The 24,980-nt window shown below is 35.6% G+C and overlaps 2 protein-coding genes across 2 annotated transcripts; both read left to right on the top strand.

Annotated features, from left to right (window-relative positions):
- The first annotated feature begins 866 nt into the window (after nucleotides 1-866).
- On the top strand, nucleotides 867-5,306 carry LOC7460444 (dnaJ protein ERDJ3B). The gene is made up of 10 exons (XM_002301465.4): nucleotides 867-1,234; nucleotides 1,321-1,469; nucleotides 1,582-1,714; nucleotides 2,285-2,396; nucleotides 3,296-3,412; nucleotides 3,595-3,681; nucleotides 4,410-4,469; nucleotides 4,565-4,642; nucleotides 4,765-4,836; nucleotides 4,939-5,306. The coding sequence occupies exons 1-10, from the start codon at nucleotides 1,164-1,166 to the stop codon at nucleotides 5,095-5,097; spliced, it is 1,038 nt and encodes a 345-aa protein (XP_002301501.1). The 5' UTR covers nucleotides 867-1,163; the 3' UTR covers nucleotides 5,098-5,306.
- Nucleotides 5,307-20,770: 15,464 nt separating this feature from the next.
- Nucleotides 20,771-24,767, top strand: LOC7478864 (phospholipase A1 PLIP2, chloroplastic). The gene is made up of 5 exons (XM_024596077.2): nucleotides 20,771-21,652; nucleotides 22,386-22,886; nucleotides 23,161-23,220; nucleotides 23,452-23,868; nucleotides 23,953-24,767. The coding sequence occupies exons 1-5, from the start codon at nucleotides 21,026-21,028 to the stop codon at nucleotides 24,529-24,531; spliced, it is 2,184 nt and encodes a 727-aa protein (XP_024451845.1). The 5' UTR covers nucleotides 20,771-21,025; the 3' UTR covers nucleotides 24,532-24,767.
- The last annotated feature ends 213 nt before the right edge of the window (nucleotides 24,768-24,980 follow it).

The raw sequence follows: 24,980 nt of genomic DNA, 5'->3' as shown, positions 1-24,980 counted from the left end.
AAAAGCATGTTAAGTGATGAAATTATATAAAAAAATTATACATAAATTAGGTTTTTTATGATTGGGGTGAAAAGCTTGACTGATAACCGTTTGAGTCATTTGAAAAAAATAAGTTTTTTTAAAAATAAAAATATTTTAATGCTCAAGTCAATATATGTATATATATATATATAAAATATTAGAAAGAGAAAAAATAAAATGAAAATTAGAGTGTATATCTAGCCTAAAATTTGTATGGTATAGAGGAAATCTTGAAAATTTCCTTTTGAAGTTTCAGTAATAGAAAGGTCTATTTAAATCAATATTTTTAATAATTTATTTTATATGTTTATTCATTAGAAAACTTTAATTCATTTAATCATTTCTCGTTAATAATCCTCCTTAAAGAAAGAATGGCGTTAACTCTCAAATATTAAAAGAAAAAGAAAAGGAAAAAAAGAATTGGGTTCACCGGATGCATGCAATTACGAATATAAATTGGCAGTTCGCCGCCGCCATGAATCGCTGATCGTTGAAAATCAGATTTGCAAAGATGGCCTCAAATGGAAGGGCCGGGATGTTCTTAGGCCTTACCCATTTCTCTCAATCCTTTTCTCATTTCATTCATTACAGATAAAAAGGTTAAGGGCTAAAAGGCCCAATTCTTAATGGACCTGTGCCCATTTCCATGACTCCTTTCTTGTTAAAAGTAGCGACGTCGTTTAGAACTATACCTTCAGTCAGCTCTCTCCATGTGGGTGCCGTGTGTAGCTGGCTAGGCAGCACCATGACCGAAGAAACAAAACGAGGCAGAGACTCACGTGTCAGTACTTCATTGGTTTTAGCAACCTAGAGCCTCCTCTCATTGGTTAGTTTGAAGAGAGAACACGTCGCCAAAGCGTCATGTTTTTTAGCGTTTTGGTTTAACTTCCACCACGCCATGCAGTCTCTCCCTGGAACACAAATATTATAGCATAGCAAGAGATCTTGTATTCTTTGTGACGATTCGAGAGAGAGAGAGAGAGAGAGGGCGTGTGTGTTCAGAGGCGACAAGTCATTCAACATTGCTCTGCTTTGGCAGAAATCAATCATCAGCAAACCCTAGTGGCTTTAAGTTAAGTTTTGGAGAGATCCACCAATTCTCTGTCCTCCTCCTGCCATCTTGTAATCTTCTCTTCTGAACAATGGCCAACAAGCTCTTATTCTTATTATGCGTGGTGGCTCTATCACACTACGCTCTCGTAGCCATTGCAGGGTGCGCATCTCTTAATCTCTCGCTCTTTTACGCTTACGGCTTATTATTAGAGCGTTGGATTTGCTGATTAATAATAGTGGGTGCAGGAAGAGCTATTACGAAGTGTTGCAAGTGCCGAAAGGCGCGTCGGACGAACAGATCAAAAGAGCGTATAGAAAGCTAGCTTTGAAGTATCATCCTGATAAGAATCAGGGAAATGAAGAGGCTAATTTGCGATTTGCTGAGATTAGCAATGGTATATTTCTTCTTCTTCTTCTTCTTCTTCTTCTTCTTAATTTACTTACTATTTTTTTTTATGTTTATCGATAATCTGATTGATGTGTTGGGTGGGTAAATTAATTGTTCAGCGTATGAGGTGTTATCGGATAGTGAGAAGAGGAATATATACGACAGGCATGGTGAAGAGGGACTTAAGCAGCATATGGCTAGTGGAGGCAGAGGAGGAGGAGGAGGAATGAATTTTCAAGACATTTTTAGCCAGTATGTTCAATTCTTCTTTTCCAATATCTGCTTGCTCACTTCTTCAATGTTTGTTTTAAAATGGCATGATGCTCATGCATTTCGCTCAACTTTAATCAACAAAGGGTTACAAGATCTTGCAAACATTTTGTTGCATTCTAGTTTTGTTATGAGGTTAGGATCCTTGCTATATTTAGATTTAATGTTCCTTTTGTTGTACTCTGATCTTCAATGTTCCTTTCGCTGTACTCTGTCTTGCCCGCAGCCATTCATTATTCTTATCCTGGTTGTGCCTGCATAAACTGCTGTTTAGTTGTGCTGGTCATCTATCGCTGTCTGAAAACTAAGGTTACCATCGTACTCATGCACAAGTGGAGAGTGTTAGTGCTGACTGTTTTTCTTTGAAATTAGTGGGTCTGTTATGCGTGCATAAAAATTCCATTTCACTTGAGCTTCAGTAGATAACGACATTTCTGCTAATTTATTAATATGGTTTTGTGTTGTGCATTTGTTTGTGCATAACCATCAATTTTTTTTCCTTTTAAATCCTAATGTCAAAATCTCATATTACTGACCAAATGGTTCTTCTAGATTTTTTGGTGGAGGTCAGATGGAAGAGGAAGAGAAAATCGTGAAGGGTGATGATGTAATTGTAGAATTGGATGCAACATTGGAAGACCTGTACATGGGTGGGTCACTGAAGGTAAGGGACGCTTAAATCTGTAATTGAACATTCTTGTTGTAGAAATTGAATTCCATTGGTTAATACAAACACATTTTTTGGAGGTCCTATAAACCCTACGTGATGCAATAGTTAAACGTTTGATTTTAGCCTTTCAAATGGGAACTTGCATGTTGTTTGGTGGGATAAGGCTTAGTTGAGTCAAGTCGTTAACTATTGAGTTACAAGCTCAAGCAGCAGTCTTTGAGATATATTTTGTACTCTACTCATTTTCTGAAAATTGTCAATATGCTATGTAATAGAATGCAGTCAAAGTAGATCATTGCAGTATGTGTTACCAAACTTAGGATTTCATGATATGTTTGGTAAATGTAATGAAATGTGGTGGTATAAGAAAGCATGAAAGTCTTTCTTAGATTACATTTCATGATGCCAAACCTAGCCTTTTTAGTATGGTGCTAGCATCAGTGCGAGAATTGTTTGCATTAGCATCGATTGATGCATCTGGACCATGCATGCAGTACGCCTATGATTGGTCTCTCATGCTCATGCAAGTAGACTATTTTGCATGCACGGTCCAATTGTGACAGCCGCCACTGATGCACTTCTCTTAATGAATATGCAATATGGGAATGTTTTTGTGCAAACATAGTGAGTATGAGCAAACATAACTTCAAAGTTGTGGCAATTATATGATTATGTTAGTGTCTTGTGTTCTTCTTGGAAGCTAGCACGGAAAACACGAGCTAAGGGGACAAATTTGTGTATGCGTGTGTGCATTTACTTGCAGCTGTAATCCACAAAAGTTAGGGTCATTTCTGTTTTTATTTTCTATTTTGCTCGAGAGAAGTAGAAATTGATTGCAGTAAGATTTTCAATTGGTTTGTTTTTGAGCTTGACTTCTTTTTTCTACCCATCAGGTTTGGAGGGAAAAAAATGTTATAAAGCCAGCCCCTGGCAAAAGACGCTGTAACTGCAGAAATGAAGTTTACCACAAGCAAATTGGTCCAGGAATGTTTCAACAGATGACAGAGCAGGTATACTATGACTCAACAATCCTGTTGTACAAGTTCTGATGGATCTTGTTTGAAATTATTTATAAGTAATATAGTACTTGGAGTATATTGACCCCTTGTTGGTTTGAATGTTTAGTTTCACCCAACTCCAGTACTGTAAGATTTCTCTCTATTCATCACATTTCCTATTATTTTTCTTTCAGGTCTGTGAGCAATGCCAAAATGTCAAGCATGAAAGGGAGGGATATTTTCTTACAGTTGATATTGAGAAAGGGATGCAAGATGGACAAGTAAGCTCCCTGCACCTGCACCATTATGCTTAAGATACTTAAATATTGCTTTCAGATGGAAATTTTCGTTTCCTTTTCTGTATCATTATGAAAGCTGTCATCAACTTCTCTTTTCTTTTTAAATGCTTACTGCCTATCTTTTATGGAAGTTATGTATATACAGTAATAGTAAATTAATGTCTAGCTACGAGCAGCATGCATGACCTTAATCGGTCCTTTGTTTTGGCTTTCCATATTCTGTTTCCATTGCATTTTAAAGAAGGCTTCTTGTTTGTGTGCCTCACATGGGCAATTTCTTTAGATTCCTTAATTGACTTGCCTATTTGGGGATGATGATAATCAATTAGAACCCTCAACTGTTATTTGGAACATTATCAAGCATGGAATTGTGGGTACCATACGCCATTGTCCTACTTGCCATCTGAATATGCATTTAACGTGTGCAATCGGCAGATTTATCGGTCATATGTTATGCAATTTCAAAATCCATGGAAAATTATTCTCTCACAATTTGGGTGGCAAACTATAACTCTCATTGTTAGATCCGCAATTATGTTTCTTGTCATAATTCTTCCTAATTATTAATCTCATGTCAGATATTTGGATATGATTTTTGCCAAGAATATTTACAGCTGGGATGGTATTCATCATTAGTTATGGTTGTACGGGAATCCTTATTTATGCCATTGTCATGTCTTTTTAGCATAATGTTACTGTGCATGTTACAGGAGGTGGTTTTTTATGAAGACGGCGAGCCTATAATTGATGGAGAGCCTGGAGATTTGAAGGTTAGTTCAAACACAGTTGTGAAGTGGTTTCATTACCGCTGCTGCCGTTGTTTTTGTTCTTGAAACAAAAAATAATTTTATCATGCTTCTGGCAGTTCCGAATTCGGACAGCACCCCATGACGTCTTCAGAAGAGAAGGCAATGACTTGCATACTACTGTCACCATAACACTGGTAAATTTTGTGATGATTGACGTATCCTTCACACACACACCCTTCTTTTCCTTTAAATGCTCTATGAGATGAGTTCTGCTTCCACCGCTGAGTTGAATTTATGAACCTTTACTTTTCATCAGGTTCAAGCTCTTGTTGGTTTCAAGAAGACCGTTAAACATCTTGATGAACATTTGGTGGACATTAGCTCGAAGGTAAGTTTCACATGTTCTTTATAGTTCTGTGTTTGTTAATAGATACTTGACTTGGTAGGTCAGAAGGTTAAGAAACAGCAATGACATGTAAATTGTGTTCAGGGAATCACTAAACCCAAGGAAGTAAGAAGGTTCAAGGGGGAGGGAATGCCACTGCATTTTAGCACAAAGAACGGTGATCTTTACATCACGTTTGAGGTTCTTTTCCCCGCGTCACTATCTGAAGACCAGAAGACAAAGATCAAGGAAGTTCTTGGCTAGGCTGTAGAAATTAATTTCTTTCGCGTCCTGAACTGTTCAAATTGTAAAATGGCATTATATAGAAAATCAGAAAGCGGCATGGTTTTTGTTTCTTACACTTTGTTGAGGAGTAGCATACATACTATTTGTTTCCATCTAAGCTAAAATCTCCCTTGTTTCTTAATGGATTGTTAGTGAAAAGTGCAATAGAAGGTCAAATTAAAGATGAATTGCTTTAGGTGTTCGCGTGTTCCACCTCTATTGGAAATGACTGCTTCAGTTTCCTGATGTGCGCTTGATTTCCGATTTTAGATAATTCAACCTGTACTGCCATGGATGACATTTTATTAATAATCGAGTTCTAAACCTGCGTTATCTCTCAGGCTTCCTGAAGTTGGTTTCGAGGACCTTTCAGAGCTGCGGCTTACCCAAAGTGAGGTTATCTTCTATGGTAAATGTCTGCTTCGTTAGCCTGCGTCCTGCACAGCCAATCCTTCTGAAGTGGAGCTTTTGGAATACGTTCATAAGCACCCAAAGTGAGGTTATCTTGTAATTCAATTTTTTTTATTATTATGTTTTTATTTTAATTTGTTCTTAAAGCTACGAGACAATGATGCAATAAGAGTCTTGATAAATGAGTTATGGAGTCGACTATGATTAATAGAATAAAATTTTAAAAAATAAAAATAAGAAAATTAATGAAAAGGTTAAATGAAAAACAACGATTGCTGTTATTAGATCAAATCTAAAATCTTATTAAAAACATATTTTAAATAAAAAATATTCAATTAGATAATTTTCAAGAATTTATTTAGATAATATGTCTTGATGGATTTAAATTAAAAGTGAAGACCGATTGCATGGGTAAAAAAATATATTTTTTAAGCAATCTATTTAGAGTCAATTCTATTTGTATTAAAGGTAAAAAAAAAAAAGGGAACAAATTTAAAGAAAGAAACATGCTAGGCAGTTGGATTTAAGTGGGTTAGGCCGTTAGGGAGCCTTGTCCTTTTAAAAAAACCACGTGGGCTTGCTTAGCGAGGCATGGCCGCCTGTCCTGTTGGTATTTTCTTTTCTAGGTAATAGAATGAACGACATATCATCTGTTTTTTTCAGATAAAAAAAATAATAATTAAACAACACCTTATCTGTTTTTTTTTTTTTAATTCTGGCCATCAAGAACGTGGATAAAAAATCGAGTTGCGAGTTTCTTAACCCCAAAAGTTATTTTCTGACCTATTATAGCCTAAAAACACATAAAAAAAAAACCCTTAAACTTTCAAACAATTAATTTATCAACCCATAAAACATGTAATTTTTCTCAAACATACAATTAAACTGAAATAAAATCTTCTTTCTCAAACTCGATTTATCCTTTTCTCAGTAAGATAATGGGTAAAAAACAAGATAAAAGATTAAAAAAAAAAAAAACACCTCAATGAAACTTCTCTTGTTGAATGAAACTCATTTAAATAAAGTGTTGCTACTCAACATTGCGATGATCTTGGAAAGAAAAAAAAACAAATATCTGACATCTTGTTCTTTGAGGAGAAAGATCTTGTTTAAGGAGTTGTTACCTAGTATCATGGTCACTATAAAACCTAATTAATCAATAGAGATTCTATGGTACAAGACTGGTTATGCTAAAAAAAAAAACAAAGCAATTTTTTTTTACAATGCTCAAAATGCCACAATGGTGTTTTTTTAAGTACTTGGCCACAAAAAAAGATTAATGGAACACTAATTTTTCTCAATATTCTTTTTTATCAAAGGATGGCTATGGTTCTTTTTTTATCAAAGGATGGCTAAGCTATTATATATGCAGCATACACACACACAAAACAAAATTAGAATGATTCATGTCCCCTCCCAACACAAAGATATTGTTAAAGTAATTGAGATCAAATACAAAAAGGAGGCTACAATTCTGAATAATCTGTTTATTATGAATGCATTGTGTTAACCTAAATACAAATAAAGTATATATAGGTCAAACTGAAAGTACTATTCTACCCTTAATAAATAAGACTACTTAAATATTATTTAACATCTCCCCTCAAACTCACGATGCGGCAGCTACAAGCATCGAGAGTTTGCCAACCAGAAAACAAAAACGAGAGATGGAATGCGCCTTGGTAAAGAAATCTGCAATCTGCAAAGAAGAAGGAACAAAAGGGAAAGCAATGGTGCCATGTTTGAGATGATGACGAGTAAGATGACAATCGATCTCAATGTGCTTAGTGCGCTCATGAAAAACCGAGTTATGAGCAATCTGAATAGAACTCTGATTGTCACAATACATAGGAGTAGGATGAGAAAAGGAAATTCCCATATCAGCAAGTAACCAACGTAGCCAAACAATCTCTTTGGTAGTAGATGTTATGGCACGATATTCTGCTTCGGTGGATATTGAGAAACAATAGATTGTTTCTTGCTCTTCCAAGAAATAAGAGAATCACCTAAAAAGATACAGAACCCGGTAACAGACTTGCGATCTGTGGGATCACTACCATGATCAGCATCAGAGTATGCACGCAACTCCAAGGAAGAGGTGGATGAAAGTAACAGACTCTGAAAAACTGTACCCCGAAGATATCGCAAAATACGAAGAACAGCTGCCCAGTGAACAGTAGTAGGAGAAGCAACAAACTGACTAACAACATGAACAACATATGCAATATCTGGACGAGTAATGGTGAGATATACCAAACTCCCAACAATAGTACGGTATAAAGTAGGATCTATCAAAGGTAAACCATCAGAAGAAGAGTACCTCGCGTTGACCTCAATAGGAGTATCTACAGTCTTGTTATCAGTAAGTCTAGCCCGCTCAAGAATATCTGCAACATATTTTGACTGAGAAAGAAGGTAACCTCTAGGTGAGTATGCTACCTCAATACCCAGGAAATATCGAAGATAACCCAAATCCTTCATTTCAAATCGTCTAGCCAACTCTGTCTTCAAAACTGAAATACCATCAATATCATCACCAGTAATAATCATGTCATCAACATATAAAGACAGAATGATACGACCTGCATCAGTGCACTTAATAAAAAGAGCAGAATCATGACTGCTAGAAACAAAGCCAAGAGAGGAGATCAAAATAGAGAATTTCTCAAACCAAGCACGAGGTGCTTGTTTGAGACCATATAATGCTTTCTTAAGCTTACAAACATATCCAGAGTCATGTGAAATACCAGGAGGGGGTGTCATATAAACTTCTTCTTGAAGATCTCCATTCAAGAATGCATTTTTAACATCAAGCTGAGAAATATGCCACTGACGAATCGAAGCTACGGCAATAAGAGTACGAATAGTAGTCATTTTGGCAACCGGGGCAAATGTCTCCTCATAGTCCATACCATACTGTTGAGAGTATCCTTTTGCAACCAGCCTAGCTTTGTATCGCTCAATAGACCCATCAGAATTAGTCTTGATCTTATACACCCAACGACAACCAACAACACTCTTACCAGGAGGTAGAGGAACCAGATCCCAAGTATCTGTCTTATGCAAAGCAGAAAGTTCCTCATCCATAGCTTGCTGCCAAAGCGGATCAAGAATTGCCTCTTTATAGGAAGAGGGCTCAAAGAGACAATGAATAGAAGCTAAAAAGGAAGTAAATGATGAAGAATAACAAGAATAAGCAAAATCTGGTAGTTTTGTGGACTTACGAATGCGGATGGACTGACGTGGAGGTGGATCCACAATCTCAGATGAAGCTTGAGGGGCTGTAAATGAGAATGGAGCTTCAGGTGTGCCAGAGAGTAAAGTACCAGTACCTGCAGAGTTATGAGTACAAATTGATCGAACATAGGGAGAGGAATCATTACCAGAATCCTCAGAAAAAGGATCTATATGAATAAGATCAAATTTTGTCAGGCTATGAGTAGTGGATGGAATAGAAAAGAAAGGTATATGCTCAAGGAAGACAATATGACGAGACACATAAAGTTTCTGAGTTATTGGATCAAAACAACGATACCCCTTTTTACCTTCACCATAACCCAGAAAGACACAAATAGCGGATCGAGAGGATAGCTTATTGCGTTCTACATGAGGACGAAGAACGAAACAAGTACAACCAAAGACTCTAAATGAGGAATAATCAGGGACATGCCCATATAGCTTTTCAAAAGGAGATAGACCCGAACTATGAGAAGATGGAATTGTATTAATCAAACTTACAGCAGTAAGAACAGCTTCTCCCCAAAATTCACTAGGAACAAAAGCAGACAACAAGAGAGAACGAGCAGTTTCGACAATGTGCCTATGTTTTCTTTCAGCTACACCATTTTGTTCAGGAGTATCTGTACATGAAGTTTGGTGGATGGTTCCATCTAAGGCAAGCATTTGACAAAATTTATTAGAGGTGTATTCCCCACCCAAATCACACCTAAAGCATTTGATCACAGCAGAATGTTGAGTTTTGATAAGAGCTCGAAAAGCTGCATATATCTCAAAGAATTCAGAACGATGTTTCATTAAATAAACCCACCAATAACGAGTATGATCATCAATAAAAGAGACATAATATCGAGACCCTCCTTTTATGGAAATAGGAGAAGGTCCCCATACATCAGAATGAATCAAATCAAATGGTGAAGATGAAACAGAAATACTTCGATTAAAAGGTAAAGCAGAAAATTTTGCTAGTTTACATCCACTACAATCAGAAATGTCACAAGTTTTCAAATTTCCTAAAGCTCCTGTGGATGCCAAAAATCTCAAACGAGAAGACGAAACATGACCTAGACGGGAATGCCATAAATAAAAACTAGAAGATGAAAGACTCAAACGAAAGGAAGACAAATCAACAGTAGTAGCAGCAGCGGCAGCAGCAGCAACTGGCACTTTTAACTCATCCAAAATATATAGCTCATTCTCCCTACGGCATGTCCCAATCAGCTTCTGAGACTGCAGATCTTGTACACAACAAAAAGAACCAGAAAACATGACTAAATAATCACCAGAATCACATATTTGACCAACAGACGCAAGATTCAATTTGAGTTTTGGAATAAGATAAACATTAGGGAGAGACAAGTGAGGTGTGACAACAGAACCAACACCTGCTAAGGGCATAGGAGTGCCATCAGCAGTCATAACAGGAATGGAGGACAAAGGGGACACTGAGGTAAAAGATGAGGAATCTGGAGACATATGATGTGAAGCACTAGAATCCAAGACCCATTCAGAGTGTGACATACCTGAGGAATTATGAGGCAACTGACCTATGGAAGAAGCGGACATTGCTTGTGGCTGCAAGGAGAGAAACTTCTGAAATTGCTCAGCTAAAGTATTAGGATCGGTAATAGAGCCTGGGGAAGCTACTGCTGCAGTATTGTGGTGTGGTGGTTTATAACCCTGAGGTGATCGATGAGCATTAGATTGTGACTGACTGCCAGACTTCCAAGCTTGATTCTGTTGTCTCAACTTAGGACACTAAGCCTTCCAATGACCTTTCTGCTTACAGAAACTGCACTCATCGAAGCCAACCCTTGTGTAAGGCTTGTTCTGATGATTAGAGAATGACTTAGAAGGTACTGCTAGTACAGAAGGATTTGAAGCAGAAAGAATTCTCTTTTCAGAATAAGACTGAAGACGTATTTCTTCAGCCAATAACTCACTGACAACAGAGTCAACAGAGGGCAGTGGAGAACGATGCAGAATTGAACCTCTAAGTCCTTCGAAATCACTGCGAAGTGCTGTTAAAAATTGTACCAATCGTTGCTGCTCTCTACGTTCAATATAAGCACCACATGCTTTTAATTCTGCCGATTCTGTAAGAGCCAATTGATCCCAAAGATCTGTCATGGCAGAATAGAACTCCTGAATACTCATATTCTTATGGTGAAGAGCTCGTATGTCATTCTCTAACTGATACTGTTTTGCAAAATTTGATTGCGTGAATAACCGTTGCAGATGATCCCAAACCTCCTTTGCTGTCTCATACTTTGCCAACTGTGTACCTATAGAATGCTCAACAGAATTGTTGATCCAAGTAATGATCTTTGCATTGTTTGCTTCCCATGTATCTATCGAGACAGTATCTCCTTCTTCAGTATTCTTAGGTACCACATAAGTTCCACTAACATATCCCCACATCTTCTTACCCTTAAGAAAATTTCTCATTACATAGCTCCAATACGAATAGTTCTTCCCATCCAACCTCACACTCACAGACTGAAGCGAATCATCTCTTTCAGTAGCCATAATCAACAATCACAAAGAACCAGAATGCAAAAGCAGCGGAAAACAAAATACCAAATTGCAGAAACTGAACAGAGATTGCAGAAACTAAACAAATATCTTCTCAAACTTATACGATTACTCCAAAACACAAAACAAATTTGCAGAAACTGAACGAAATTACCAAATTGTAAAAGCTGAAGGGAAGACGAAATACCAAAATAATTGCAGAAACTGACGAAATACCAAATAGTTGGATCCGCGAAGCTGTGTTCGGGATTAAGCTTCGTTCCATAAAACCAGCTCTGATACCATGTTAAAGTAATTGAGATCAAATACAAAAAGGAGGCTACAATTCTGAATAATCTGTTTATTATGAATGCATTGTGTTAACCTAAATACAAATAAAGTATATATAGGTCAAACTGAAAGTACTATTCTACCCTTAATAAATAAGACTACTTAAATATTATTTAACAGATACATCATATAATCCCTGGTAGTTGAAGAAGAGTGCTCCCTTTTGTCTTGCCAAAGTTAAAGGCGGCAAGAGAGTTGATAGGCATGCATGCCTTGCACTGATATTCATCACTAAGTAAAGGGTATAGCCAGGATTCCATACAAACCAGACACATATGTACTGATATTCATCACTAAGTAGAGGGTATAGCCAGGATTCCATACAAACCAGACACATATGTACTGATATTTTTTCAACTTTAATGCGAGTGATTTGGGTAAAGCCTGTTACGTTATGTTATTTGCTTAGAGATTCATAGAGACGGGTCTAAGAAAATATTAGATAAAATGCTTACTTTAAAAGGGTTTCGGAAAGATTTAGAATGTTAAATTATATACCTTTAATAGCACCAATTGTCTAATGGGATAAATTCAATCAAATCAATGCCCATAAAATAAAGAAAAAGAAGTAGTCGAGTAACATTCATTATGCATCAGCAGTTGGTAATTTGATATGTGCACAAGTATACACTTAACATTTGCAGTAGAAATATTAGAAATGTTCTAAAGTAATCCAAAAATGGACCATAGAAAATCTGCTAAAAACTTTATTAGCTACCTATAAAGAAATAAGAATTACAAGTTGACTTAGAGACATACTGATCACTTTTAAGTGGTTGGTTATTCAAACTTGGATTTTGCGGGTTGTGTAGACACAAGAAAGTCTACTTCATGATTTATTTTTCTTCTTGCTAAAGAAATTGTGTCTTTAGAGATGTAATAAGCAAACTATTATTGTTTCATCTTCTACTATGGAAGCAAAATTTATTGCAAGCTATGAAGCAATGACATGCAATTTGTTTAAGAAATTTTATTTATGGTCTTAAAGTTATCAATTTCATATCAAGACTATTAATAATATATTATGTAATTCGGCTGTAGTTTTCTTCTCTATGAATAATAATAGTGGAAGTCAAAATAAGCATATCAACACAAAGTATTTCATTGTGTGAGAAAAAGTGAACGAACATTAAGTGTTCATTAAGCACATTGACACCAAGCTAATGATTGCAGATCCCATGACTAAAGCATTATCGGTAACAATATAGAAATCATCTGGATAGTATGGGTCTAGTTAACTCATTTGATGTTTGACTTTAATTTTTTTAGTTGATTATCTAGATGTTTTTCTTTATGTTATTCTTAGAGACTAAAATGATGTTTCGTTCACACAAAGTATTATTTTGTATATCTATCGTGATATATAAAGTTGGGCCCAAATGACTTATTGAAAGTTCATTCATAAAATTTATTTCATCATCAAGTGCTTATTTTGGGGATGCAATATATTGTAATACATGAAAGGAAGTACTTGATTATAAAGTGTGTCTGTTATGATTCATATGTTGTATTCTTGATTTAAATGTGAGTGTTTCCACGTACCACATATCTTAAACTCTATAAAGATATTGTAATTTTTCAAGTGATGTCAAATTAATGGATCAAGTGGTAGAATATTAGAAAAATATCTTTGAGATAACTCATATATCATATAAACTTTAAATTAAACGACAATTAAAGTTCAAAGTTCATTGGACTCTAGTAGTGGGACAAGCACATCCATGATGAATAAAGATGCAAAAGTTAGATTATATATAAAAGTTCCCTAGTCCAGAAATAAAAAAAAACAAAAGTCATGTCTTTCATCCACGCAAAGCAACCCTGCAGTTTAGCATAGATTAGAAAAAAATTTATTCTTTATAGCTAAAAAATTTCTGAACAATTACTACAATGCTATTAATTTTCAGCGGTGTTTATATATTTTGCGTATTAAAATTATTTTACAGTGGTCACAGTACCTGTCTACTTCAGTCACTCGCAACAGTAGGCCACAAAGGAGGCCGGTGCAATTACGAGCCCACACTGTTGTTGCCATGGCTTGTGGTTTTGACATAAATACATTTGATTCTAGTGAGAAACATGTGCTGAATTTATTTTTATTTGGGTGGTGGCAATTGTTATATGCCACTACTTTTAGGTGCCGATGAGTCGGAGCACATGCATGATGGAGCAGCTCGATCGAGTATGGCATTAGTATTTGGAGCTAGGATCGGATTTTGGAGTCTTGATCTCGGGTTGTGTGACCGGTTCACCACCAGAAAAGAGGGTTTTTTTCTTTTAATATATATGGCGGTAATTTTGGTTATTTTATGAAATTTAAATCTTTTTGAGAAACCAACCTCAGTCCAAACCATCCATTTTACAGTGAGTGAGTGGTGAGAGTACGTACAGACAACAACACTTACATTTGGGTCATCGCCAAAACCACACATCATGTGCTGCACTGTTGCATCCATGTATCCATCCATCAAAAAAAGAGAAAAAAAAAAGATAGCTTGAAAAACATCGAAAGTCGATTCAGTCACTTACATTGTTGTCTTGCTGAAAGATTCCTCGCTTATGCTTACAGTAAGCTTCCAGAGGCTGTGAAGAATGGACCCTCCTCCCCTCCTTTTGGTTTCGATGCACTAGATCTGGTGTAAGTTGCTTATCTATCTGCCTGCGATATATATATATATATATATATATATATATATATATATATATATATATATGAACATGTCCATTAATTCCAACAAAAAAACAAAGGTGCAGGAAATGTTACTATTCATGTCGGAGTGGGGTTGGGATGGCGGAGTTCGAGACCGGCGTCCTGAGATTAGGCCAATAGTAAGCTTTGTCCCAGCAAGACTGTGATCATGCACAGGCGTCGGCCCTGGGCTTTTTTAATCCTCTTGTTTTTGCATTTTAGTAAATGTTATTATAATAATGATAATGGAATTTTTTATAATTATTTAAAGTTATTACTCTTAAAGAATAATATAAATTATATTCTGGTATTTTATCTAATAACTTAAACTATTGGGTTGAGATGATTCTTTGACATGGTATCAGAACTTTGATGACCAAGTGGTCTTTAGTTCGAACCTCACCATCCCCATTTATTTGATAAAAAAATTAAGCATAAGGTAATGTGGGCTTGTGCAAGTTTTAAGCCCAAAAGGCGGGTGTGTTAGAGAATAATATAAATCATATCCTGGGACTTTACCTAATAACTTAAACTATTGGGTTGAGATGCTTCCTTGACAACCTATAATAGCTATAAAAAACTTTTATTTCTTATGTTATTACTCATCAATTTAATTAATTAATCATCTCGTGATTTCAATAATTTCAGTATTAGGGTACAATTACAACTTAAAAATTGTATTATTATCTTTAAGAAATAATTAAGTAAACACATTTATTTTATAATAAGTAAATGATTATGAATTGTAGTTAAGTAAATCTAATGTACAGTAAAAAATTATACAACCCTCCCTCTCTAATTTTGCTAATTGCTCTGTAACTATAATAATTATGAATATAGAATGGTTTTTGGATTTTGGATTTTGGAACGTCGGAATATGAATTAATATGGGATCAATCCTCTGTGCCAGAAAGAAGGAAAACAGCAGGGATTAATCCTCAATCCCACTTTTCGTTTTCTCAGAGTAGCGATTTTCTTACAGTCTGCGTGAAATGGAACCGAGAAATAATTAACTTCGCGTTTAGGACGTGGTTTCTGAGTTGTCCATGGGAAAAGCAAAGCTATTGCCCTTCATATGCTCTCACCAGTCACCCCCACCTTGCATAAATTTTAGCACAGAGAAAAGGAATATTTACGAGGAGCTTCTATTCCCACTGCTAACACAAGAAGTCAAGAACAGGAGGTGAAGGTCATGGCGATCTTGGATATATAGGGTGTAGAATTAGATCATTGCACCCTAGAACGTTGGAATATTAATTCCCTTTCTTTGAACGATTCACCCTTGTCGGCAGTGCACTGTTTTCCCCTCTGATCGAGCTACCATCCCAGTTCACGCTTGTAACTGTTTCATTTAACTGTGCGCTAGCGATTCACACAGTAGCTACAGCCTTCCCGAATTTCTGCATTTAAGAAGATTGATATCACCACCAGTCTAATCTAGTTATAAATCCGCGATGCCGTTTATTGCTGGATGTCTTGCGATATTAATTTTGGAGTATGCATACATAAATCAACCATATAATATTTTATATTGTAACTCGATGCTTGCTGTGTTTTGTAAGCTAGCGGGATGAGCTCACAAATAAGGAAGAATATTCCTAGGCTCGTGGGGATTCATATAATGGACTGTTCTTCTGTCCAAAAGTAACCAAGGAAAGCCATCATCAGAGCTAGGAGTGAGGCACACCTAAAGGTAGAGGAACCGCTTTCCAGCTCTCAAAGCTCAAATGGACTCACCATGGCCACAACACCTTACGACTCTCAACAACCACTATTAGGGTCTTTGCCTAGTCCCATGTGGGACGCACACCATAGTGAATATTATGAGCTCCAATAAGTCAGAGGTCGCCCCACATATCATTTTCATGGCACGCACTTAATTTTTTATTACAACATTCGAACTCATATGTTTATGAATGAATTGTTGCTGTTGGTGATTTTCTTATTAATAACTATTTTCACAACTTGTTTTTTTAATAGATATCAATTTTGTTTTCTTAATTTTTTATTACAACACTCAAACTCGTATGTTTATGTATGAATTGTTATTGTGCCTGATTTTTTTATTAATAATTATCTTTCATCAACTGTTTTCTTAATGGATATCAACTTTTTTCACCAATCACTTATAAGGACCAACTTTATCATCAATGGTATAGCGAGACACAATAACTAATAAACATATGAGGAAAAACAATCACTTTTTATGAAGTCATAGCTCCACTCTCCATGAGGTAAACTCATGTGACCGAGGTATATCATTAGATAAATAGACAAGTCCACTCCATTTATAATTTTTGTTCATAAGAAGAACCATAAGAGATCACAAAACACAAGTTCATACAAAAATAAATATATATTCTCCCACGTAATTCACTTTCATATACATTATTTCTCTTTTTATATTTACTAACTTAGACATTAAAGGTTTTCTTATTCTAATAGAGACCTCTTTTTCAGGAGAGCATTGAATGACCTAACATAGGCACCCCATTGGCTCATCAATCATGCCAAATACATTTACCCTTGTTTTCCCGTCAAACAATTGTAAAAAGACCTAGATTCAATGCTTTCATCATATATATATATATATATATATATATATATATATATATATATATATAAGCTGGGTTTAAAAAACCTACAAATAATACAAATAATAATATATGTTTTTGTTACTCAAAATATGAAACACACAAGTTTTTCCAAGTGAAACATAGAGAAAAAAATGATGATGATAAGAGAAATTTCGAAAACATGAAAAAGATATTTCCAAAAAAGTAGTTATAAGTAAGATGGTATTTTTAGAAAATTAGCATATTTAAAAAAAAATGGGAAACTAGCACAAATAGAAAAGGATTCTGGAAAAAAACACAATTTGATAAAAATTACAATTACTGAGTGCAGTATTTTAATTTTAGAAGAGAGGAAAGAGAAAGAAAAAAAAAACCCTTGAAGCACACCAAAGCTCCAATAACGTTATCCCTGGTACCATTAGAATAATCTCGTCAAGACAAATCTACAGATACAAAGAAAGGTCATCAATAATGGTCCTATATGCTCCGCTCAAAAACAAATAAATCACTTATCATCTTTGAACAAATTTTTTAAAAAACTGGTGCTAGTGTACCAAAACATTTTTCAAACTATGCTAGTAAGGAAAAACACCCTACTTAAGACAATTTGAAGATTATGTTTTTCAATATCCTAGATCAAAAAAATCATATATGAACATTGATCTAATTTTCATTTTTTTATGGAGATATTTTTCTACATTTGAAAACAAACCTATTATTTTTCTGGAAGAAACATATTTTTTTGGTTGTCTCTAACCATAAAAATTTATCTTCTTCAGTACATGACAATCTTTTAGACCATTATGTGTTTGACAATATTTCTCATATCATAAATATTCTAAAACTCAAAATTATTTTGCCATGATAAACAGGTAATTTTCATTCTATTATCATCAATAAAATAAGAGATTTTTTTTCTAAGGATACCAAAAAAGTCACCAATGATAGTTAGAGTGGCCTATTGTTGTATATGTTGTGTAATCAATTGGTTGGTTACACTTGACATTATCTTTATTCTTATAAATGTATATTTATTATTAATAAAGGCTTTATTTATTTTTAATATTTATTTTTGTTTGATTAATGAATATAATATTTGATTATTGAATTTAAATTAAGGATAAAGTCTTTGCGACAAAAATACTTTGCAAAACAAATTATAGAGTGGTTATAATTATAAGACTCCTAATGCATCAAAATATTGTTCCTAAGTGTTCATAGTCAATGTTTTATTAAGACCAGACATTAATTAGAGTCTTTGAGACAAATACATATTATATATATATATATATATTCGTATAAGTGGTGGTGTTGAAAACAAATATGATTTAATTACTCTGAGAAACTTTTCACTGAAAGTTAAGTCAACTCATATATAACTTTTCGAATATTTGAAGGACGATGACATGTATTTAATTTTCAAATATAAATCAATCAATTTGTTGAATTGATAATGAGTTATATTGTTAATTTATTCAATCCAATTTTATTTAGAATTGTAATTTATATTTGGGCCAACTTATCTAATAGGTCACACATATAAGAAGCATAAGTTATAAATTAAACTGTGATAATTAATCAAGTGTAACTTGATTACAAACAAGTTTTAGAAATTGAAGAGTAGGATATAATTAATATAAGGAATTGCAATTTTAAACCTAGAAAAATCAAGTAGAGACTTGATTGAATAAGTTTATCAAATTATCCTAAAATAATATATGTGATATTATCAGGGGATAAATTAATATTTTTTTTCATTTATAAAGTTATCAAGTTTCTTTATAAATAGAATGATATACTTTATATTTTATTTGTTGAGAAAAACTACATAAGTTATAGATAGAGAAATACCTTAAAACATAAAAGAGAGAGTTAACACTTAACGGCATGTCGATCTCTCTCTCCTAAAAGGATTTTAGAAGATTTTTTATTTGTAATTCGTGTAGATCACTGTTACAGGATGAACATTTGAACAACTTGTAATTTGCAATAACCTAGTCTTGAAGAAGTCAATTAGATCTTAGAAAAAAAATATGTTTTTCAGATAATATTTATTTAAACCCTAAACAATCATAAACTGTCTAACATAATTTTTGAAACTCCTAAAAAAAAATTAAATTATCATTTCTATTGTATTTATTTATTTTGGGAAACCCAACACCGTCACTTTTGGACAAGACTTGTTTATTTTCTACTCTTTTAAAGTCGACTAATGCCTCTAAAGGTAATTTCACATTTTTAACTTTTTGAAGAAGCATCATGGTTCCATTCTACTTCATTAAGATTCTTATTGGACTCATGGAGACAACTTGTTTAAGCTAAAGAAGTATTTTTTTTTTTCAAGTTATTCATAAAATATCCTTGAATAAATCACCACAAGCCGATCCGATAACCTCAAGAGTTTTTCTTGTCAGACTATTCTCCATCAAAAAACAACTCAGGCATGACAAGGTAGAGATAGAATTGGGTCTTGTTAATGGTGATAAGAAGAAACTAATCCACTTCCACTCATCTACCTCTGTAATAACATATGATATACTTCAAAAGAAAGTAAACTAGTTCCTGTTTTTGAACGTGAATCATCTTCCTCCTACGCTCGAAGCCTTGAACCATGGTTTCCTGACAGTAGATTATCAACTCTGCAGAAGTCATGACGGTAACAAGAGCTGACAAGCAAATTACTTAACAACTTTTGTGGTTTCTTTTCTTTGATTTAATCTATGTTATTGAAATCTTGGATGGGATAAAAAGATTCGATTCTTTCTGGGCTCTTAAAAGAGAGATTTTGTTAAAAAAAACTTCATGGCAGAGAAGGACAGGTGTTGGCTATGGAAAGAAGGTAGACAGATAACCACGGGAGGTATAGTTTAACTGGTCAAGTAGTGGATTTGTTCTTTAAAAATTACTTGTTTGAGTATTATAAATTTCAGAGCCACTAGAGACTTATCTAGTCATTAACTTCAGGGATTCAGGGGATTAATTAAAGTGCATGTAAGTTGATCCGAAGACCAACAGATACCAATGAATAATTCTGAGGAGTGTAGCTTAATTGGTTAAGTTCTAAATATGCTATTGTTTGAGTGCTACAAACATTAGAGTCACTGAAGGCTTATCTGATTGTTAATTTTAGGGTTTTGAGTAATTAGTTGAGGTGAATGTAAAGTGATTCGGATATTTATGTTTACCAAAAAAAAAACAAGGTGTACAGATTATAGATACGTTCGGTAACCATCAATACGTATAAGAGACGTGTAAACTGTAGAGCAAGGACACCTATCTACACATGGAAGAAACAGGCCAGAAATTAGGAAAGCCTTACGGACACGTCGCCTGTGGATGACAGGGTTTTATTATTATCTGCCTCCACAGGTGACGTGGCATTTCAAGATAAATCTTCTCTGTCTCGTGGGTCCCATCTTCACACGTGTTCTCTTAGTGGACCAGACTTCCTTATGCTGCAACACGCTGTCGATGCAGAGAATCGCATCCCATGTGAAGGAGAAGCAAAATATATAAAGAAAGAAAGGGAAAAAAAAAAATAATGTTGTTCAATACAGTAACGACGCCGTCGACAAACGACGACTGTTTTAGTAAATATATATATATATATATATAAAAAGGGCGAGAAAAAATGGGAAATAAAAGGTAGCTAATCTTTTGCGTGACAAATGGCAAACCTTTAATGGATCGGACGGCCTCAGGTTGCAACACGCTTTTGACGTAGAGAATCATTTCATTCAATGTGAAGAAGAAGCCAACAAAGCAAAATAATCATAATAATAATGTTGCTCACCACAACAACGACGTCGTCAATAGACGATGGCTATTTTAGTAAATATACATTAAAAAAAGAAGAAGAAGAAGCAGCGAGAAAAGAACGGGGAAATAAAAGGTAGCTGAGCTAACCAAACCTTAGCTTTCTTTAAATTTACACCCCTCTTGAAGATTTTGTTAGAGCAAGAAAAGAAGAAAATAAGAAGACGGAGGAGAGAAATTCAAAGATTGTGGTTTGTCCATAAACCTCGGCGTCTTGGCTTGGTAGAAATTCATTGGTAGGCAGACGCAACAGAACAGGAGAAGCAAACACAAAAATACTCTGTTAGTTTATAATAATAATAATAATAATAAAATGGATAGTATATGCTTAAAAACAGCTGGGATTCATGGGATAGCGTCAACCATATCAACCGTGAGTGGATCCCAGGTGGAGGCGCGTTCAATTACGAACGCATCTCAGCTGAGTGCGGTTGCGAGGGATAAATCGACGGCGCCTCAGAAAACGGCGTCGCCAACGTTCTCTTTTAGTCTTAGACGCCCTTGGCAATCTCTGTGGTCTGGAGGAGGTAAGAGTACCAGGTACAATGGGATGGCTTCAGACGATGCCGTGTTGGTGGAGAATGGGGTGGAGGGCGAGAGCGAAACAATGGGATCGAGTGAAGGGGAAAATGGGAACTGGGTTTTGAAGATTTTGCAAGTGAAATCACTTTGGGAAGATGAGAGAAAAGGAAGCTTTGATGTTGTTAATGAAGAGGTAAGGAAAGAAGGTGATGCTGCTTTGGTGAATGATGAAGAAGAGGAGTGTGATGTGTGTAGAGTTGGAGACGATGATGATGAAGAAGAAGAAGGAGAGAAAGAGATTGAATTTGATAGAGATTCGTTTTCGAGTTTGTTAAGGAGGGCCTCGTTAGCTGAAGCCAAAATGTATGAGAAAATGTCTTATTTGGGCAACTTGGCTTATTGCATTCCTGATATCAAGGTACCAAATCTATCCATTTCTTTCTTTCTTTTCATTTGCTTCCAAGTTTATTGCTTTGATCGCTGTTTTCTCGCGCTGGAGATGAGAGTTCTGCGTAAATGTTTCTTTCTTATGAGGTCTTGGATATGATTGGTAGATTTATTGGATCTTGGATCGACCTGTACATGGTGGATTTTATAGTTTTGGTGATCGGATTTTCTATATTAAAAGAAGATGATCTTAGTTACTCTGCTTTGTTGTTAGATGACTTTCAATCGTATGGCTTGTTCTTTTTAGATATTCAAATTTTCTGTTTTCCTCCCTGTTTGGGGAATTTTTTATTTTTTTCTGAATTCTCATTTCAAGTGTCTTTTTGTCGAATTTTAATTCGTTGGGGAGCAATTTTGAGTATAGATCATTACTGTGCTTGCACGCGAATTTCCTGAGTTTGTTGTGATCCCTTTTGTTAAACAATGTTCGTAGGACGCCACAGCTGACATCTGTGAGATTTGGGATGCTTTAGTTTATTAAGGTTGTTGTTTTAGCTGTTGCATGTTGTGCCTGTGAGCCAAAAGTGTAACTGGGCAAAAAAGTGCTCAATTTGATACTTATTTTCTCTGAATTTACTGTCTCCGCTGTTCATTATCTTATTTTCTGTTCCTTGCTGATCGAGAAACTTACTGCTTTAACGTTGCAATTTAAATGTCTTCAAGTTGATGAATTGAACTTTTCTTCCTTCTTTTGGTAAATTCAGCCAGAAAGTCTCTTGAAACGCCGTGGTCTCTTCTTTGTGACTTCATCAATAGAGAGAAGGGAAATGGCCATGAGAACTGAGAAAAATCATGTGCCACCTGAAGATGAAGAAGCAGAAAGCACGATTGCAAAGGATGAGCTGGAAGGCAATGAACAGGAGAATGCTGGGAATCGCATAAGTGCCTCATCTGCATATCAGATAGCTGCCTCTGCTGCTTCTTATTTGCACTCACATACAAAGAGCATACTTCCTTTAAAATCCTCAAAAGCTGATACTAGTGAGGATTCTTATCAAGGAGGCAATAAAACCATTGGGCCCATTAACACAATGAACCCAGATGTGGCATCTTTTATGGCAACCACTGACTCAATGACAGCTGTGGTTGCTGCGAAGGAGGAAGTGAAGCAGGCTGTTGCAGATGATTTGAGCTCGACACGTTCATCACCATGTGAATGGTTTATATGTGATGATGATCGGGGTACAAGATTCTTTGCGATTCAGGTACCTCATATTAATTTATTCTGTATAGTGTAAATTGTGGTCTGAGTGTGATGTAACTGGAGAATGGTCAGTGATCTCTGTTTATAGATTGCATCTCTGTTGAATATTTTAGACTGTGATCCAAAGATCATATTCCAGCTTGCAAAAAATGATTCCCATCGGACCAGTCATGACAATGCTCAAAGAAACTTCTAATTTGATTGTTATTAACTTATTGTTGGTATCGTCTTTGTGACTATAATCCTCAGGCAGGTTCTTATTTTCTGATGTGCAGGGATCCGAGACACTAGCATCTTGGCAAGCAAATTTACTGTTTGAGCCAGTCCTGTTTGAGGTAATAATTTTTTGAATTTTCAAATCATCATTCACTCTGCTCAAAAAATTTACTTTCTTTGCTGGTATAGAATGTTGGGAAAAAGTTTTAGCAATTCAAGCATTATCTTGAGAAAGACTGCTTAATGTTTAAAAGACTTCTATTCTGCAGACATTTAGTGCAGTAGAACAGCGTGTTAATTCTGTACATAATCCCACAAATTGATAAATGTGATTTGCCTTTGTGGTTTAGGGATTGGATGTGCTTGTGCATCGAGGTATTTACGAGGCTGCAAAAGGAATGTATGAACAGATGTTACCCGAAGTTCGTGCCCATCTAAAATCTCATGGCAGGGGCGCTACCTTTCGTTTCACAGGGCATTCTCTTGGAGGAAGCTTGTCGCTACTCCTAAATCTCATGCTGAAGATAAGAGGTGAAGTGCCAGCCTCTTCCTTGCTTCCTGTTATAACATTTGGTGCACCCTCCATCATGTGTGGAGGTGACCGTCTTCTTCGGAAGCTTGGCTTGCCACGTAGCCATGTTCAAGCAATTATGATGCATAGAGACATTGTGCCTCGAGCCTTCTCTTGCAATTATCCTAATCATGTAGCAGAACTTTTGAAGGCTGTTAATGCAAACTTCCGGAATCATCCTTGTCTCAATAACCAGGTAAAGTTTCTCTTAAAGTATCTACTTAATTGTATTTTTTTATCTTGATTATTTTACTAACTTGTTTGTGTACTTTTATCACAGAAACTACTGTACGCTCCAATGGGGGAGCTTCTCATTCTGCAGCCGGATGAGAAATTCTCACCTCACCATCATCTTCTTCCATCAGGTAGTGGTTTATATTTTTTGAACTGTCCACCGTCTGACACCAGTGATGCAGAGAAGCAGCTCCGCTCTGCACAGATTGTGTTCTTAAACTCTCCGCATCCTCTTGAGATCCTAAGAGACCGCTCTGCATATGGTTCTGAAGGAACCATCCAAAGGGATCATGACATGAATTCTTACTTTAAATCTGTCAGGAATGTGATTCGCCAAGAGCTAAACCGCATCAGAAAAGCCAGGAGACAGCATCGCCGCAAATTCTGGCTTTCCATCGTGGCACCGCATGGCAATGATGCCAGTATCCTTGTAGGTAGGCCTGTGGGATTTATGAACATGGGCCAAAACCAATTCAACTTCTCAGGGATCTTGCAGACTGGGAGAGAGTCCTTGAAACGGTTCAGTAGGCTCGTTGCATCACAACACATGCATTTGCTTGTGGTTCTCATGTGTCCTGCTCGAGTGTTGCTCTTCGGGGCATACAGTACCATCAATTACCATTGAATAGCCTTGTTGTCTTAGGCACATTCTGTCTCGTTGGTGGAATATTGTACAGTTGCTGGCACATGGCAGGTAAGACCATTAGATTATTCTTTATTCATTGCTTCCACCCAAAAAAAAAATTAAATGATTCAAGTTTTCTTGGCCCTTTATCGAAATATTTATGTAGAGTCGAACTACAATTGAATATTGATCAATACAAAAGAATTACAGTTTGAGTTCAGTCATGAACTCACAAATTGTCTTCTCTGGTGAAAGTAATCTCATTTTATCGTGATGCTCAGCTTCCAGTCATCTTCTTTTCTGACTAAACTGATTATTGTTGTAGCTTGCGGTATTTGTCTTCTTAGGCTGTCTATATGCGAAAAGACCTCAACGTATCAAAGATATGAAAGTGAGATACGGCGTAGGTAGGCGTTACAAACACGATATTCCAGTTACTCAGCTCATCG

This window comes from Populus trichocarpa, chromosome 2 (assembly GCF_000002775.5).
Source record: "Populus trichocarpa isolate Nisqually-1 chromosome 2, P.trichocarpa_v4.1, whole genome shotgun sequence".
Lineage (NCBI taxonomy): Eukaryota > Viridiplantae > Streptophyta > Magnoliopsida > Malpighiales > Salicaceae > Populus > Populus trichocarpa.
This window is presented reverse-complemented; position numbering and strand designations above follow the sequence as displayed.

Excerpts from the sequence above, each read along its gene's own strand:
- LOC7478864 (XM_024596077.2), top strand. The coding sequence starts at position 21,026 with ATGGATAGTATATGCTTAAAAACAGCTGGGATTCATGGGATAGCGTCA. Across the intron at positions 21,653-22,385 it reads ATTGCATTCCTGATATCAAG|CCAGAAAGTCTCTTGAAACG; the intron begins GTACCAAATCTA and ends TGGTAAATTCAG. Across the intron at positions 23,869-23,952 it reads ATCCTTGTCTCAATAACCAG|AAACTACTGTACGCTCCAAT; the intron begins GTAAAGTTTCTC and ends CTTTTATCACAG.
- LOC7460444 (XM_002301465.4), top strand. The coding sequence starts at position 1,164 with ATGGCCAACAAGCTCTTATTCTTATTATGCGTGGTGGCTCTATCACAC. Across the intron at positions 3,682-4,409 it reads AAGGGATGCAAGATGGACAA|GAGGTGGTTTTTTATGAAGA; the intron begins GTAAGCTCCCTG and ends TGCATGTTACAG. Across the intron at positions 4,470-4,564 it reads GAGAGCCTGGAGATTTGAAG|TTCCGAATTCGGACAGCACC; the intron begins GTTAGTTCAAAC and ends TGCTTCTGGCAG.